Raw genomic sequence first — 17,859 nt, forward strand, 5'->3', positions numbered from 1 at the left:
CTCAACATTTATTTTTAGGGTGAAGCTTAAATACTTAAGGTTAGTTTTGTAAAATCAGTTACACATACAGTTTTACACAATAGTTATATTACACAGAAGATAAACTGTATTGCAAAGTATGGTATAGAAATAGAATAATCCATTACAATCTTGCTGGAAACGGATTTATTTTTAAAAGCATAAACGTTTTAGATGTCTTTCAGTATCAGCTATTGGGACGAATCATTTTGAACTTCCCTGATGGGTCAGGGATAAACCAGTTTTCCCATAGGTCATTATGAACACTAGGGTAATCCCAAGGTTTATACCTTCCATTCCAATGAAGTAATTTAGCTTCTTGAAGAAAATGCTCTGAATACCTGGCATCGGGACTCCACCCTGTGTGGTTTTAAACATAAATAAATCTCTAGCTTTCATAAAGATCGGTATTGGAAGATACTATGCAATTAAACAAAGTACAACTTTTATTAAAACTGATTTAAAGAAAAAATACACGAATCAGTATACTTTTTACTGGTACTAAACATGATGGGCTATTTTGTAAAAGAGTGTTGATAAACTTACTTCTGCGCTGCCTTCAGAGCTGGGTGGCCGGAGAGCGACAGCCAGTGGCCGGGAAGTGGGGGCTGTTGGCCTGGCACTCAGCTCTGAAGGCAGCACCCCGCCAGCAGCAGCAGTGCAAAAGGTTGGCAATACCATACCATGCCACTCATACTTCTGCCTTCAGGGTGGCTGCTGATCAAGGGCCCAGCTCTGCAGGCAGCAGCATGGAAGTAAGGGTGGCAATACCACACCAGGTCATCTTTACTTCTGAGCTGCTGCTGACAGCAGCTCTGCCTTCAGAGCTGGGCTCCTGGCCAGCAGCTGCCACTCTAGCTGCCCAGCACTGAAGGCAGTGCTGTCGCCAGCAGCAGGGCAGAAGTACCACAACCCCCTCCTACAGTAACCTTGTGACCCTCCCACAACTCCTTGTGGGTCAGGACCCCTACAGTTACAACACGTTTCTGATTTAAATTGCTGAAATCATGAAATTTATGATTTTTGAACTCTCATGAAATTGATCAAAATGGACCATGAATTTGGTAGGGCCATACAAATGAAAAGCTGCTTTACAAATAGGAGGAGGTGGCCCGCTATTGCCAATAAGATCTGGCTAGCTCTTTGTGTAAAATACCTATTCCACCTTTAACCCCAGCCCAAGGGCTGTTACAGGTGATTTAGCCTGCAACTGCTTCTCAGCCCCTGGCTTTGTAGAGCTTAATACCAGAAGGACCCATCAGATCACCTAGCCTGACCTCCTGCATGTCATTGGTGGTTACATTTCACCCCTGTATTGAGCCCAATAACTTGTGTGGTTAAAGAATATCTTCCAGGAATGTGGTTAATTTGAAGACTGGGAGGGAGGAGAAGCTTCAAGTAAATAGCTATAGTAGGACAAGGAAAGCGATAAAGGGCTAATTTTGAATCTGGAAGGAAGGGGAATGAGTGTAGAGCAGTGATGTGGGATCTGAGGCATAAAGTAGTGTACTGAGGATGAGCAAAATCATCCATAGGGTCCTTAAATCTTATTTGTATTTTGTTCCAGCCCAGAGTGTTTTGAAATGAAACATACTTACCAAGATGTCGCACATGCCACAAGGGATTAATAGTGGAATATTTTCCATGGAATACAATGAGCATTGGAGAAGTGGCCACACCTCCCCCAAGGGTGCTGCTGTAGAGGTTTTCTCTGTGAAAAGGCAAAAAAGAGCAGCTCAAAGTCCTGAAATGAAAAGGAACTTTACTACAAAACCAGAAGGCAAAAGCAATAAATAGTAATGCTCTACCTAATTTACTATTAAAATCTGCTTTGTATAGATTGAAACGCTACTTCTTTACCTAATTTGAAATATGCACCTTTTTACTGGCATTCCAACACTTACAGATTTTTCTTCTTCTAATTGTGGACAATGTTTGGTGCTGTATAAGAAATCTTGCCAAAGTCTACCACTCTTACTCATGCTGAGTCGTACCTTACTCTAAGTAGTCCCAGCAAAATCAATGGGTTGCCTCAGGGTGGCAGAAATGAAATCACTGGGATTCCTCTCAGAATGAGGGGCTACTCAGTCGGAGCGTGGCAGAACCTGACCTAAAATGAAGCCAACCCCTGTTCAGAAGTGGCTAAAGTTTAAATGACTGGCACAGCATTTACAGATACAAAAGGTAGTCCACATGAGACCTGGAAGTGGTGCTTTTATTGGGGGCTCAAACGCCAGGTACAGAGAATGTGTGGGCACTTCAAAATGTAAAAACCCTTTGTTATATCTTTACAGCAATTTGCTTTAGTGTTCATGGGTATTTTTCTAAGCATTAAAAAGGGATAAAAAAAATCAAGTGTTAGGCCAAATGAGACATGCAGAATAAGTGAGAGAGGAAGGAGGGAACTGGGGAAGGCTTCTGTTCATATGCAGTGTAGTTGTAGCTGTTGGTCCCAGGATATTATTCTTCCTCCCCTGGTTCTCTGTGCTTCCTTCCCCAGCTTTCATTTGCTTTCCCAGGGTAGCAGAAAACTGACAAGTGGTCAACACTGTGATCCATTTTCATTTCAGCTCTGCTTTATTGCAGTTCGACTTACCCTGTGCGGAATACAGCAGGTGACATTCAAGTTACCAACACACGCTGACAATGGATTGATACCACAAATACTTTGTGAATAGACTCATGTCATTGACCATACACTGGTTTTTAAAGAGAATGCCATAGTCGTCCCTCACCCCCACCACTTCTCATAGTGGAATTGCCACTTTTTACAGCTTCTTAGGGTTGGGTCTTTTTCTGATTTTCAGCAGTTTATGTAAATTATGGCTTATCTTTTTAGGAAGAAAAATGGGCTTTTCTTTGTGTTTAAGAAATGGTTCTTGGGTTGTGTAAAAAAACTGTCCCCTTTCCAGTATTGCTGACATTGCAGTTTATAGGGCCCACTGCAAGAAGGAGAGATCAGCCCTCCCCCTAAGCAGCCTGATCCTGAATGGGGCTGATCATCCACAATGAAAACTGCAGGTGCTCAGCACCTCTCAGGATTAGGCCTGGCTTGCTGAGTCAGCACAAGACTGCAGAGTCCCGAGTGGTCACTTTATGTTGTTCGTGACTGCAGTTGGATTAAAACAGGTGGAAATTGTGCAACATAAGGTTATCTTGCCTTACGATCTGTGAAAGGAAGCACATCTTAAGTAATGGACCTTTGAAAAACGAACAGAAAATTCAACTTTAAACAGCACATTCAGTCAGGATAAAGTGAAGACTTTGATATCTGTACATACTCTACATTTCTTTGCATCCATTTTTCTAATTGCTTTGTAATCCGCTGGTGCTTCCATTCTGTCATATTAGCCACAATTACACCAGGGTTAAAGGAGCAAGTGCTGGGGCTGATGCCAAGGTCTCTAATTGTTTGCTTCCGGTAGTCCAGATATCCCATGTATGTGTTCTAGAGAGAAGGAAAATTATATATATCTCTACTATAAATCTAATTTATGTCTAGATATACTTAGATGCAGCTGAATCTACCTCATGCACATGCAGAATACATAGGCATTGAACAATAAGCTCTGAGAACTTGATTTCTAGATGATTATTACCTGCCTTGACTTCAGTGTGAGGCACAAGGCTAAAGGACAGGATATTCTAATCATTATGTGTTAGTGATATTTCCATGGGAGTCCTACAGGGCTTTGTCTTTTGACCCACTCCTCTTCTCCCTTTACACCTTACTCTAGGTGATCTAGCGTAAGACCAGTGTGGTTATCGTAAGGCTACTGGACTTTAATGGCAGTTGCAGATGTTCCGTACCACTCAGGATTTGGTTTTCAAACGATATCTTTTGAGCAGCCCACAAAGTTCAACCCTCACTCCCTCTCAGTTAACAGAAAGTCTAATATCAATCCTATCAATACTCTCTTCTAAATATGTTGCACATGTGACCTACCAAAACAAGAAGAGTTTAGTAAAATACAAAACATACTGCAAAAGAATCAGGAGACAGCACATCTTAAGATGATTACAGGAAACAATTCCCCTTACTAAACTATGTATCTAAATCCAAATACTACACTTTACCCTGAGAAAACTTTCATTTTGGGATGAAGAAAATCATGTTAAATCTGTAGGTAAAAAATCCATCAACAATCTGAATTTAAAACTAACATCTTACCTGCATTCCTACACTTCTCACCATTTCATGAGTAGAAGGCAAATCACAGTCGTCTGAAAAAGCTGCAGCATGGCCTGGATCTAGCTTTGTGTCATACAGTTCCTGGATGTCACCTGATAATACAGAATTGGGAGTCTAAGAATGGTTTTGTTTCATTGCCATGTATCTGTCCTTTGAGCTGTTTAGGACAATATCTGTTCTCAGTTACACTGGTACAACCCTATCAATGTCAAGGGATTGCTTGGATGTAAGGCAGGCAGAATTTTGCTCTGTGGGCATTAGTTTCAAACATAGGTCTTGTAACTGGAAGTCAAAATCCTATATTTGCATGTATTCATCTATACTTAATGTGCCTACATGCGGATTTGAAGGTCCAAACATGAGCTGTAGCCTGGGTGCACAGATGTGCATGTCCATACCTTGCCTCTGGATGGGGGACTGTGTTCCTTTCCCCTTACATCCCACTTTGGTCCCCTGCACAATGCCCTTTTACCTGGGATTTTGTTCAGGGGAGCAGATTTTCTTCTTAGCGCATTATTTCGCTATATCTTATTAAGATACTAGGCCTCGCTGCTTGAAAAGTGGGCTCACAATATCCATAGACTAACACCAGCAGCTAAAATGTTCACAGTGCTCCTGGCTATCCCAATGATGAAGTAAATCTGTTTTGATTTGCTAGGAAACCCAAATAGAGCAATATTAGCATGAGGTAATACAAATCCTGGAAATGAGCAGGAACTACATCATCTTGTAGGGGCAACTCACCAGTTTGTTTGAAAACCTGAAATAGGATTCATGTCCCACAATGGGACAGTGTTTGAATTAAAGGGACACTGTTAACCTATTTATGGTTCAAAATTGACCTACCTTAAAATTGTTATGCTCTGGGAAGGAATTTCCTCTAGATTCTAAACAGCTTCTGTTTTGTGAGATGTAAAACAAAACAACAAGAAAATCAAAAGCAATGCTTTTGGTGTGACACACCAAAATTCAGTGTGTGAACCTCTTGTTGCTTTGCAGAAAGCACGTAACTAACAAATACTATTTCTATAGAGCTAAATCCTGAAATCCATATTCAGTGTTTCCTCTGCAAAACTCCTATTAATTTCAAAGGGAGATTTGACTAGGCAAAGACTTCAGAATTTGTTCCACAGTTTAATATTCCTGCTAATATTATTGATAATAAAAAAGGCAGAGATGTTGACTCCATTGGAAAAGTGTATGCAAGTGAGGGGGAAATCTATTTTTTTCCCCAAATAGTATAAGGTGGAAGAAATTGCATTATCAAGCTTATCGAAAGGGAAGGGAAGGCAAAGAAAACAAATCCAACTTTAAAAAGTGATCAACAGTGCCCTTTTAAGTACTACTGCTCTGAAATCTACATCTGAAAGCAAGAAAAACTGCACAAAAGCTGTTGGAAACAAAATGAACCAAAAACTCTTTGCTGTTGTAATTCCCCTGACTTCAAAGGTGTTACTCCAGGGATTAATTTGACCCAATGTCCTTGGACGCTCTACTGCATATGTATTTCATAAGGTTTAATTAATTAACATTTGCAAAGTTACTTCTGAGATCCTTGGATGAAAGGTGCTATAAAATAACAGGGATGTGGAAGAATGCTGAAGGGGAAAAAAAGACAAAACAAGAGAAGACATCAACACTAGCAGGAAGAAAGAACAGAGAAAGTGGCAAAGAAAGGAATGAACAGACTGAGAAATCCACCTGAAGAAGATAACTCTGCCTCTACTTAGCTTTTGCTGTATGGATGTGGAGGAATTTTCCAGCATTTGAATTGTTTCCTGATTTGTCTTTATCAACCGTAAGATACAGTATCAATGAGCCTGATTCTGTGAGGTGCTGAGTGCCCTTAAGTTCCATTGATATAAATAGGAATTGAGGGTGCTCAGAGCAACAGGATCCAGGGTCTTTTACAACCTGATCTGAGTAAATTCTTCTCTCTCAAGAATAAGCAGTTATTTGGGGTAAGGATGGGGGGGATTGAAGGTCATCTTCACATCTACCAAACAAAATAGGAAACGTCAAGTCCTTCTGTTTAGAGAGGAGTATCGCGGCCTGTTCTAGTGAAACCACGCTTCTTGAAATTGCCTCGTACACTCATGCACAGCAACTGGTGAGATGCAATAAACACTGAAAGTCACCCACACACCGACGATCAGGATCAAATATCCAAAAGTAGAAATTGTCCCTTTGCTTTTCCTTTGTTAAATACTATGTAAGGGGGAGTGTGAAGCTGTCATAAGTGCAGCACTCCAGACAACATCCTCAATTTCCTGGTGAGCATTAAAGCAGCTGAATTTCCTGCGGCAAACTTCTGCTACATTCCAAGAATTTTTGGATGACAGCTTACCTTGCACAATCACATCATCATCCAAATATATGACTTTCTCGTGTTTGTGGATAAGCAGGGGGAGATAATATCGAACGAAGTTCAGCTGTTAAAAAAAAACAATCAAAATGACAGACAGTAAGTGGCACAATGGCTTAATGCAGTCATCTTGAATGTCTTTTTCAGGATTCAAATGTGACTTAGTCACCTCATCACTGTATATTGTCCAACGACCATTTACTGATTGCCACAATTTTGAACTTGCCTCCATATTTTCTTTAAGACAATGTCGTCCTGGCCCCACTGAAGTCAATGGGAAATTCCTCCCAATGACTTCAGAGGGGCCAAGCTTTCACTCAACAACTTTGTAAATATTAACTACAGATTCTCTGTCAAATGTTGGGATTATGCTAAAGCACATGGGGTCCATATTCTTCCTTAGTATAACTCAGATGAAGTCAATGGTGACACAACAGGCGTGCATCTGACCCACAATTCCACAAGATAATGTTAGAGATGCCCCAGGAGATCACCTTTTTCCCTGTCTCAGACTTAGTCTGCTTACATTCAGAGATTTATCCTGCCACTTTAATTTTAAAAATACAATAGGCCAAGTGGTCAGTATTTATTCACAATGGCCCAGATCTAGGTTTGCCAACTTTCTAATCACACAAAACTGAACTCCTATGCCCCACTCCTTCGCTGAGGCCCCACCCCCACTCGCTCCATCCCCCCTCCTTCTGTTGCTCACTTTCACTGGGCTGGGGCAGGGGGTTGGGGTGTGGGAGGCGGTGAGGGCTCTGTCTGGGGGTGCAGGCGGGGGTTCCAGGCGGTCGAGAGGTTCAGAGCGTGGGAGGGGCTGTGGGCTCTAGCTAGGGGTGGAGTGTGGATGAGGGGTTTGGGGCACAGGAGGGGGCTCCAGGGGGTGAGGGCTGGGGAGGAGGGTTTTGGGGTACAGGAGGGGGCTCTAGACTGGAGCAGGGGGCTGGGGTGCAGGGTGTGTGTGCGGGAGGGGGTGAGGGCTCCAGCTGGGGGTGCAGCTCTGTGGTGGGGTTGGGGTGGAGTGGGGGTCCCAGCGGTGCTTACCGTGGCGCCGAGGAAGCCTGCCTTAGCCCTGGGCCCCTGGCGTGCCACCAACCGGACTTTTAACGGCCTGGTCGGCAGTGCCGATCAAAGCCACCAGGGTCACTTTTTGACCAGGCGTTCTGGTCGAAAACCAGACACGTGGCAACCCTACCCAGATCTTCCACTGCAGGGTAGCAGCTTTTCACAGCACTCTCAGCACAAAGCGTTCCTAAAGGCAGCATAGCCAACCACAGGAGAATCACCCCAGCATAAGGGACTCCTCCAGTGGCACGTAGCAAATCCTACACTTCACACAGTACCTACTGTGGGAGCAGGGGGCATTGCAGAGGAAAAGAGCGTAGCGAGGGTTGCCAGTTTTGGCTGGAGGTTTCTTCACACGACATAATCTTTAATTTAAGATTCATCTTTAATTCCTGGGAAACTCCAGGACAATCCTGGAGGGTTGGCAACACTAGAAAGGGGACAAGTTTGCAGCTTCCTTGCATTTTAGCAGTTCTTGTCTTCCACATCAGTCACTAGCAGTTGCAGGCAGCCAGTGGAATTTAGAGTAACCTTCAGGCTCTAAATTATGCTGGGAGGGAGTCACTAGCCCACAACATAGTCAGCTCAGGGTTGCAGCTGAGTTTAAGTTCTTAAAGTTATAATAAGAAGCCGCAGGGTTAAGCTCCCAAACTGACAACATCCCCATGCAAGAAGATGGGCAAATTAGCAGGGACTTTGCTGCAATGATCTCCTCTCTTTGAGTAATGTCTCAACATTTAATTGTTGGTTTCTTCTCTGAGTGATATGTAAGAAAAAAAAATGTAATCCTCTGTTAGGAGTTATAGTCTCGGAGGGCAAGGCAGTAAGAGTGATTATTTTGATTACATCTCTACAAAAGTGTTATTTTTATGGATCTCTAAAGTGCTAGTTAAGCTTGGTCTCCCCGCTGGCCAGCCCAAGTATATGGCCTGGCCAAGATTTAACCCAGGTCAGACCAGGGTTTAATCAAGTCAGGTCATCCACAAGGAAGGATGTCCTACAGCATATAAAGGGGGTTGTACCTCAGGAGATAGAGCAGGAGAGCAACAATGTGGAGTAGAAGTACTTGCCACAGGAGGAATGCTAGTCTAATAAGAAAACCATCCAACATTATTACCAACTGGTGTGGTGCCTCTAATACCCCTGTGGTTCTGTATAAAGGGGCAGAGCACAAAAAGAAGATTTGAAGTCTTCAATGTGCATTAAAATCTTGGAGACTATGACAGCTCTGTTTTGGTGATATGTGTGGTATGTGCTTACTCACAGGCTGGAGTAACTCAGGGCGTGATGCATCTGGTCTTATTTTCCCTTTTAGTACCATAGGGTTGAACTCCACAATTTTATACTTTATTTCTTTCAATTTGGTATTTTCAATCCATCTTCTGAGATGAAAGAGAAATGATAAAAGTGTGTTACAGAAAACCACAGAGATCTTCAGTATCAAATGTCAGAGTGCTTAATGGCACATGCCCTGACTATATTTAAGACTACTGGTTTTAAAACAAAACACAAAAAACTTTCAATGAAAAAAAATACAATTTTTTGTATTTTTTTCACAACTTTTTACTTCATTCTGTGACCAGCTCTATACGAGATTCTCTTCTTGAGCCTCATCTTGACAGGTATTTGCACCGTTTAATGATCTTCCAGACCTGGGTTCGAGTCCCTGCTCCACCACAGACTTCCTGAGTCATCCTGGGCAAGTCACTTATTCTCTCTGGCCCAGTTCCTCCAAGGTACTTAGCTTTGGTCTACACTGGGGGGGGAAGGGGGGAGTCGATCTAAGTTATTCAACTTCAGCTATATGAATAATGTAGCTGAAGTCGACATTCTTAGATCTACTTACTGTGGTGTCTTCACTGCAGTAGGTTGACTGCTGATGCTCCCCCATCAACTCTGCCTGCGTTTCTCACTCCGGTGGAGTACCAGAGTTGATGGGAGGGCACTAGGTGGTCGATTTATCACTTCTTCACTAGACACGATAAATCAACCCCCGCTGGATCGATCGCTCTGGAGGTAAGTGTACACATGCCCTCTGACTGCTACCTTCCATTGATTTTAAAGGAAGTTAGAAGCCCAAATACTTTTGAGGCTCTGGACCGCAGTTCCTTATGTGTAAAATGGTGTTAACAGGGCTTTTCTACCTCACAGATGTGTTGGGAGCACAAATACATTAAAGAATGTAAAGAAACTATAGTAATGAAGGCTATATAAAAGTGCTAAAGAGAGAGACTCCTGAATGAGTTTGTTTCTTCATTGAGATGGCCCCTACATTGATGGACTCATTCCTCTTTGGTATGCACCTGGGTTCAATCCACCCACTTTAAACAATATCTACAACTTTGTATGACCATGGTTGGACCCCATATCTATAACCTTTACCTCTCCTTTTTTCTGTGTTAGCCCCACTCTCTCTGTTGTTCGCCTCTGAAGCTGAAGGCACAGCCCTGAATACGGAGCAGTGCAAAGCCAGAGGGAAGGATTGTGCAGGAGAAACACACACACTGTACCATCTTGCAGCATGGCCTCCCTTCTACCACTAGTTGGTGCAGGGCTGGCTTAGATTAGTCCCCTTTTGAGGTGGCTGGTGCCCCTAGCAGGCAGCAGTCCCTGTACCCAGGGGACTGCAGGATCTGTGACTGTGATGGCCTTTGCACAGCAGGGAGGAATGACTCCCTGGGCCCTGCCCCAATCCCTGTGCACCCATGCAAAGCCCAGTAACAATCTGGCCCTAACTAAGCAGCAGAATGAATCGGTTTTGGTAAATCCCGTTACCGGATATGTGGAATTGTGTTCTTTAGGCCAACGATGTAGAACAAAACATTAGCATCCGTGTTGCTGTAGATGCTGCTGATTGCTGCTACGGCTGCGCCCATTCTACCCGTAGCAGCACATATCACCACTGGAATTTCTTCTTCCATCTCCTCGGGACTCTCCAAATCAACTGCATGTAGCAAAAACCCAAATTATTGTACGGAATTCAGCACCATCTTATACCAGACCTAGTCTCTGAATTGTATAAACTAGAAACAGAGCAAAAGTGTGACAACACTCAGGAAGCTGCTAAGGGGTGAAGAGCTGGGGAACGCGATTAGCAGTACTGCGATTGGTGCACATAAATACCAAAATAAACACCAAGGCTAAGTCTACACTAAAAGAGCTCTACTGATATAGGAATGCACCGAGATACACCACCATCAAAGCTCTTCTTGTGTGGATGCAGCTGTGCATTGTACATTATAATCACCTCCCACCAGTTAAACAAGCTATAACTTCTAAAAACACGGGTTTCCCAATATAACTGTGTCCACACAAGGGGCTTCTGCCAACACACCTATGTTGCTCAAGAATCACACCTTTTCACACCCTGACTTATGCCAGCAGAAGTCTGTAGTTTAGACCTGGATTAAGATCTGAAGCCTTTCACCCCTAACATCTGGTCTGCACTTAAAAGTTTTACTGGTATAACTATGTCATTTAGGAGTGTGATTTTTTAATCAACATAGTTATACTAGTAAAATCCCTAGTGTGAAAGCAGTTATACCCTATAAAAGTGACTTATACTGGAACAGTTTATTCCCTACATTTTACACCAGGATAACTGCACTCAGTACAGTTAAAGCAGAAAAACTTTCTAGTGTAGACAAGTCCTTAGTTAGTGGTTGGCTGGCTCAGGTTGGTTATTACCTGTTGCCGCTGTTTGATAGCCTGTTGAAATGAACTAGTGGTCTCAGTCTATTCCCAAGCAGGCAGATTCCCATCATTAAAAAACATCCTCACAGTTGTTACCAATTGACTTCTCCGTTAGTCTCTGCAAAAGTTGAGAATGTGACCCAATTCCCATTGACGTCAATGGAAGAATTCTCATTGACCTCAAGGAGAGTTGGATCAAGCCCTGAATCACAATGGATATTCTTAGCCACTACTGACCTGGTATTATTCAAATCAGCTGATCTAGAAATGAACAGTTCTGGGTCCTAGATTACATCAAAATAACACAAGCGATTCTGTTATAAATTCCTATTTATCCTACAGCAGGAACAGAAACCAGTGCTCAGTTACCATGAAACCTAAATAGAATAAAATAATGAGCTACTTACTTGTTTCATTATTTAATGTAGATGGCACCTTGTGAACTTTATTATACAGAATGACACAGATGGTCAAAACAAGTAGGAATAATAAGATCTGATTAACTGAAATAAAGAGGACAAAGGTTAGTATAAAAATTAATGCTAATCGTTCATATATCTGTATTTTTATTTTACCAGCTACATGACTGCCATTTACTGTATTTCTGTATTTGTTTTGAAAATCTCATCTCATTTGCCATTTGACTGAATTAAAAACAGAAACTGCTTGTAACATTTATTTAGAAATTCGCACTGTAGCCTGTGTCCAGTATAATCAGGACTCTGTAGTCAGTTCTTTCCAGATGTTTTGGTTTTCAAGGATGTTCTGATTGCAAGTACTTCCAAAATAGGAAAACTGTGAAATTGTTAAGCCTCTTATTCAACGGCTACTTACCCTAGGAAAATTGCCTGTTGCTGAAAATGGTTGGCAGCCATAGGTTCTATCCCGATTTTCTCCTTAACTATTGTTGAAAATGATTTTAACTGCTTTTGTAGATGAGAGAAATCCATTTTCATCATAGTTACAGAAAGCAAGATACAGGCTTGGTGGGGAATGGTCTCAAACACACTTTCTATAGTGGTGCTGCAAACTGTTTCCATCCCCAGAGTGGGATATTATCTACTTCATACCAATATGAGTATCCTCTGTCCCACACAGAATGCTGGTTCAGCCACCTTTGTGATTCTGACCTCACAGTTCTTCTACCCCTCAAAAAATACACTCTATGGCCCAAACATGGGTAGGGCTAGGTGGGCAGAGGGAGCAGTGGGCAGGTGGGGGAGAGGATGCTGTCCATCATCCCCAGCGGACATTGCTTGGAAAAGGTAATACAGCCTGCCGTATATGTGGTAATAAGTACTATATTCAGTAATAACTCCTTGCAGAATCAGGTCCTAAGCTAAGGAGGAACTGACAACACAGGGAGGGGGATGAAAGTGGAAGGACGAGGAAGAGAACATGATTATGAGGTCACTTGGAAGTCTAATACACATATCTAGAGGGTAACGAAAAAGTGCACCATTTTTCTTTGTTTGTATAACTGAATGTACTGATTTTAAAATGTGTAAAAGACGTATAAAAAGACGTAAACTGATTTTGGAACTTTTTTTCTGGCTACCCTGTGGTCCTCCAGTTGCCATAGGATTTCAGAATTAACACTACCTGTCCCTTTCCTTTACCTCAAACCTCTTTGGGTAGACCTTCAAACAGTGAAGCATTTTAGATCATGTCAATGAACTAGTTCAGCTATTCAAGGTCTATTTGAGGATAACTCTAAAAGCATTACAAAAATAAACTCGGCATGCCACAGAAACTGTGCATGTTCCAAATATTTGTAAAGGTATAAATATTTTGATTCAAGTACTTTACTTAGCAAAATCAAAGCAAGCAAAAAGCAAATGCCTTACTCTATATTTGGATTTTTCACCTTCTACCAGAGTCTGTCTTGGACTGAATGCTTAAGCAATCTAACATAAATCACCCCTGACTGAGTAGGATGTTACTGGAAAGGCTAAAGGTAAATCATCATCATCAATGAACTTGCTGAACGTCATCTTCAATTCTATTTTGTTAGTTATGTAGCATCATAAATGTTCTCAGAATGGGCAAAATATACAAAAAACATAGAACACAGAATTCTGCCCTCAGTTACACCTGTAAATATCTTTTGAGCGGGATCGTCAGCTGGTGTAAATTAGCATAGCTCAAGAATGTCAGTGGAGGTATCCTTGTTTACACCAGCTGAGGATCTCACCCATTGACTTCAGTGGGGTTGCATGGATCTAGTGAGGGCACAATCTGACCCACTTTAGCTTGATCCTGAGGGGTATTGAGAACCCTGAATCCCATTGGGCCAAATCCTAACTATGGTGCTGAGCATCCACCAGAGCTCTGCAGGAAAGCTAAGCTCAGCACCCGAAGGCATTAATCGTGCCTTGAATATGGAGCCCTCCTCCTCAGTAGTGGCCACAGAGCTGCTCCATAGCCAAAAAGATCCATCCATTCCCCCAGAGGCAGAATTCCAGGAATCCGTCCCCTCTGCTATATTGGTAAGTGATGTCAAGTGGGAGGCAGTGCCTCTCAAGATGTTCCTGCTTGAGGATGGAGAGCAGCTGACTGACAACAAGGGAAGCAAGTGGCCTATGGAACCAACTGATAGCATCACAACAGAGCTGTTAGCCAAGCAAGCAAAGGACTTGTCCACATTGAGGGTCACCATGTTCCAAGAAAACTGGAATTTGGGAGCTAGCATAGCCCCTTCAAACTCCCAACCATCCACTTTTTGGAAGGCTCAGAGTGAGCCCCAGTCCCTGGATTGCTCTGTCTCACTCTTGCATACTGCTTTATGCGGTTTAATATTGCCTTAACACTGCAGTAGCTTCCATGGCTCCTCCATGGGGAAGACAGAAGGATCAGGTTCTGCAAACGGGTATAGGAGGAGGTGGAATTGCTTACATGCAAGAGCTTCTATAACTCCACCGGACCTAACTGTGAACCTGATGAGAAGCCATTCTACAGCCTCACTGTTCTCAGTGTCAATCAGGCCAACACAGAGTGGCACCTCTCAAGATTTTCTCCATTGATTCAAATTCAGAACGGATGCGCAAGATGATGCAAGTTACACATCGATGAGCAGATATAAGACAGTCTACATTTGTATAATTTCCACACCGAAGACTGGAAGAGAGGCAAGTCATAGGAAAACACATAAAAGGAAAATGTTAAACTAGCCTCTTCCACACATTTTAATTTACTCCCCTTGAGATCTATTACCAGACACTCAGTATATAAATTACATCAGTTTAGACTCACCCACTTTTACTAACTTCTGATTTACACCACATTACACTTCATTTATGAATCTGGCCTATTAACTTCAATGGAATGTGCAGGTGCTAAGCATGTGTCAGGATTAGATGCTGTCATTATAGCCTTTAATACAGCAAAGCACATGAGTATTCCCATTGACTTCAATGGGGTTAAGCACACGCTTAAGCTTTGCTGATCAGGGAAGGGGTTACTCATCATAAAGTTAGGAATGGTTTAAGTGCTTTGCAGAATTGGAGTAATAAATTAGCATGCAACCCTCCTATACAATCTCCTGTAAAATTTTTACATGATCTTTATCTAGCTGTTCAAAAAAATATGTGAATCAAATTGATACTGAAATGTTCTGAATCTTTCTTACTTTTCCTTAACAGAGCCATATGTTCCTTTGGTTAAGAACTGTGATCTGTAATCAAAAAAAAAAAAAGAGAGAGAAAGTGAGAAGTTATAAACACAGTGATGAATATTTCTTTAGTATTTTATGGGTTCAGTTTTGCACCATTAGTTTTGCCTTTGACTTGAATGGAAGCAAGATTGGATCCTAACGTTGAAAAGCTTTTCATGGAAACATATTACATTTGCAATGTTTGGGCAACAATTTATGACTTTATATAATCCAGAAATTAAAATGCAAAAATGTTTTAAATATGTGAACCAGTTTCAAAGCTATATAACTATAGTGAAACAAGTAATGTTTTGATAAACTCAGTACAGTCACTTATATCAGCAATACATACATTTTCTAACACAGATTTTTTTCTTAATGTAAAACAGAAAATAAAACACATCCAAATATACAATGTGTTTACAAAATGCATCTGTAGGTATTTTAATCTGTTGAAATTATCCTTGACTCCTCATACAGCAGAACAACAAATGTAAACACCATAATGCCATTTCTAGATCTTGTTATAATCAAACACACAGCAACATAGATATTGCCATATTAAATCAGATAAAGGATCTATCTAGCCTAGAATCCTGTCTCTGTCATGGGCTGTGTCTGCACTGACAATTTTAGGGAACTCTTCCAGCACTGCGATAACATCAGTGTAATTTCACAGGTAACAGCAACCAGGGGACAGCATAATTCAACAGGTCTTAGCAACAAGGGGAGAGCTGTGTGGACTGGCCACTAGCGTTTTAACCACATCATCTATAGCACTGGAGCAACTAGAAGTTTCCTTAAAACTGTCATTGTCGTCAAGAGCTGAAAGTGGTCAGTATCAGATGCCTCTGAGGAAATTATTAAATCCCCTTAATGGACATTTATGGAAAAATCCCACATTTACTTATATTTTGGAAGCCAAATTACCTTTTTCTTTGTACTTTAGGGAGTACAAATTTAGAAAATCTTAATAGTAAAAATCATATTATGATTTATTTTTAAATTTATGGGTCCAAATTCAGACCTGTCACAACTCCCACTGATTTTAATGATGGGCTCATCATACAGATGTTGTGTTGCATCATTTAAAAAACATAATATTACTTATTTTGTTTCTTCTCTGGACATAGGCCTTTAAAAAAATCCCTTGTAAACCGTTCTTTTTAAAAATAAAATACCCCGCTAGGCACACATTTGGAAACAAAAAGGATGAATTAGTTTGACACTCCTGCAAGGGCTCTGATGACAACAGTTTGTTGTGTACCAGGAGCACAGCCAAGGCCTTTCTCCTGCCCCTAGTAAGAGCTGCCTTTGGTGCTAGCCAGTCCACATTCCTCGTGCTCCCAAGCACAGCTAGCCTTCTGGCCCCTCTACTACACCTATGGAGGGTCAGTCATAACCTGGAGCAATATGTTTAAGGGGAATTTCTTTTTACATTCCAATCTCCTGAGGCTGGTAAACCTATGAAAGCAAACTGAAATGTCAGGAAACAAGTTATTGAAGACATGAGATGAGATATCAAAAATTAAAACCAACAAGAACTACACAGCACCACAGGCTAAAAAGAAAACAATGTACGCTTGTGACATTTCTCCCTCTAGCAATGTAGCTATTTATGGCATCTCAACCCCCTTTTTCCATATTTTCATGTCTGGAGATACAGATATTATGTTTGTTATTTTTAAATATAATTCATTTTGATTAATTGAGAAGGGAGAGGAGGCTAGAGTGGTATGAATTCTTGAAAGCTGAGTCACAAAATACAGTTATGTCTTATTGGTTAATTCTGAGTTTACGAAAGATCTCGAGTCAGTCTCCAATTTTGATTGACAAGTTAAATTCTAAACAGAACACAAACAGAACAGTCTGTATGCATGTAAATATTGTGACTGGTTTGAAAAAAACAGATTAATAAACATAGTGTAAGGTAATTGTTATCTTAGGGCTAAATTCTTATCAGATCTGCACGGTTTATCTAGACTCCAATATTCTGCTCTCTCCATATGCACAGAACCCCCTTGATTTACATATGTAAGAGAAGAGCTTTGCCTTTAGAAATCTCCTCTCTTGAGCACAGAACACAAAATATTTTTTTCCTTTCTAGTCTGGAAATTTGAATCAGTAATTTTTGTAAGTGGACAAAATTCTCACTCCTGGGGTGAAATCCTGGCCTCACTGAAATCAATGGCAGTTTTGACATTGATTTCAATAGGACCAGGATGTCACTCTTGCAATTAGAATTTGTCCCAAACTGTAAATGTAACTTGCAGTCACTACGATGTGCAGCTGGCCTGTCAGAACCCTACACTAGCTCCAGAAATAATTAAAGCACTCCGAATCACTCCAAGTTTTTAATCTTTAAAATCCAAACCTAGAAAGACTCACATATAATAAAAGTTTTAGTTCAATATTTGAAAAGATTCTTAATATCAGTGGCCTGCATTTTGTAGCTTTTGAAGAAAGAAATGAACACGATTTGTTACTCTGCAAACATTTACCCCTAGTTTTCCTAAACGCGGATTACTGGAATCTGACGTCTCTAGACACAATTGCCAGATCATATAACAAAATGAGGGGCGGCAGCAGGGAAAGCTGCACATGAAACAGTGACATTACTGTTTAGATATTTCCTGTTTAATTAGTCTTTACCTTTCAAACGCAGCACAGCACTCACGGCTTCTTTCTCCAGAAGAATTACAAGACGACAACACTCGGTTCCTAGCTCACCCAAAACTGCAAGTACTCATGCCAAAACTGCCGTGCCCATGACTCCCCTTGGAAATCCTAGGTACATGAGCCTTAAAGGGCCACAGTAATGCTTTTAAATTGGGAATCCTTTTTCAAATCCTTCAAGTGTACTTTGGAGAG

At 41.4% G+C, this 17,859-nt stretch overlaps 1 protein-coding gene across 1 annotated transcript; it reads right to left on the reverse strand.

Annotated features, from left to right (window-relative positions):
* Positions 1-205: 205 nt before the first annotated feature.
* GLT8D2 (glycosyltransferase 8 domain containing 2) lies at positions 206-14,983 on the reverse strand. Its single transcript, XM_077807542.1, has 9 exons — positions 14,965-14,983; positions 11,744-11,839; positions 10,419-10,587; positions 8,908-9,025; positions 6,558-6,642; positions 4,190-4,302; positions 3,300-3,466; positions 1,617-1,729; positions 206-378 (listed from the first exon to the last, which is right to left on the reverse strand). Exons 1-9 carry the CDS (start codon positions 14,981-14,983, stop codon positions 206-208), a joined length of 1,053 nt encoding a protein of 350 aa, XP_077663668.1.
* Between the last annotated feature and the right edge of the window lie 2,876 nt (positions 14,984-17,859).

This window comes from Eretmochelys imbricata, chromosome 1, assembly GCF_965152235.1.
Source record: "Eretmochelys imbricata isolate rEreImb1 chromosome 1, rEreImb1.hap1, whole genome shotgun sequence".
Taxonomy (NCBI): Eukaryota; Metazoa; Chordata; order Testudines; family Cheloniidae; genus Eretmochelys; species Eretmochelys imbricata.

Bases quoted from the DNA above. Each gene is read 5' to 3' on its own strand.
- GLT8D2 (XM_077807542.1), bottom strand. The intron at 10,588-11,743 runs GTAAGTAGCTCA...TGCTACATGCAG, and splicing joins TACATTAAATAATGAAACAA to TTGATTTGGAGAGTCCCGAG. The intron at 1,730-3,299 runs GTATGTACAGAT...GCCTTTTCACAG, and splicing joins TGGATGCAAAGAAATGTAGA to AGAAAACCTCTACAGCAGCA.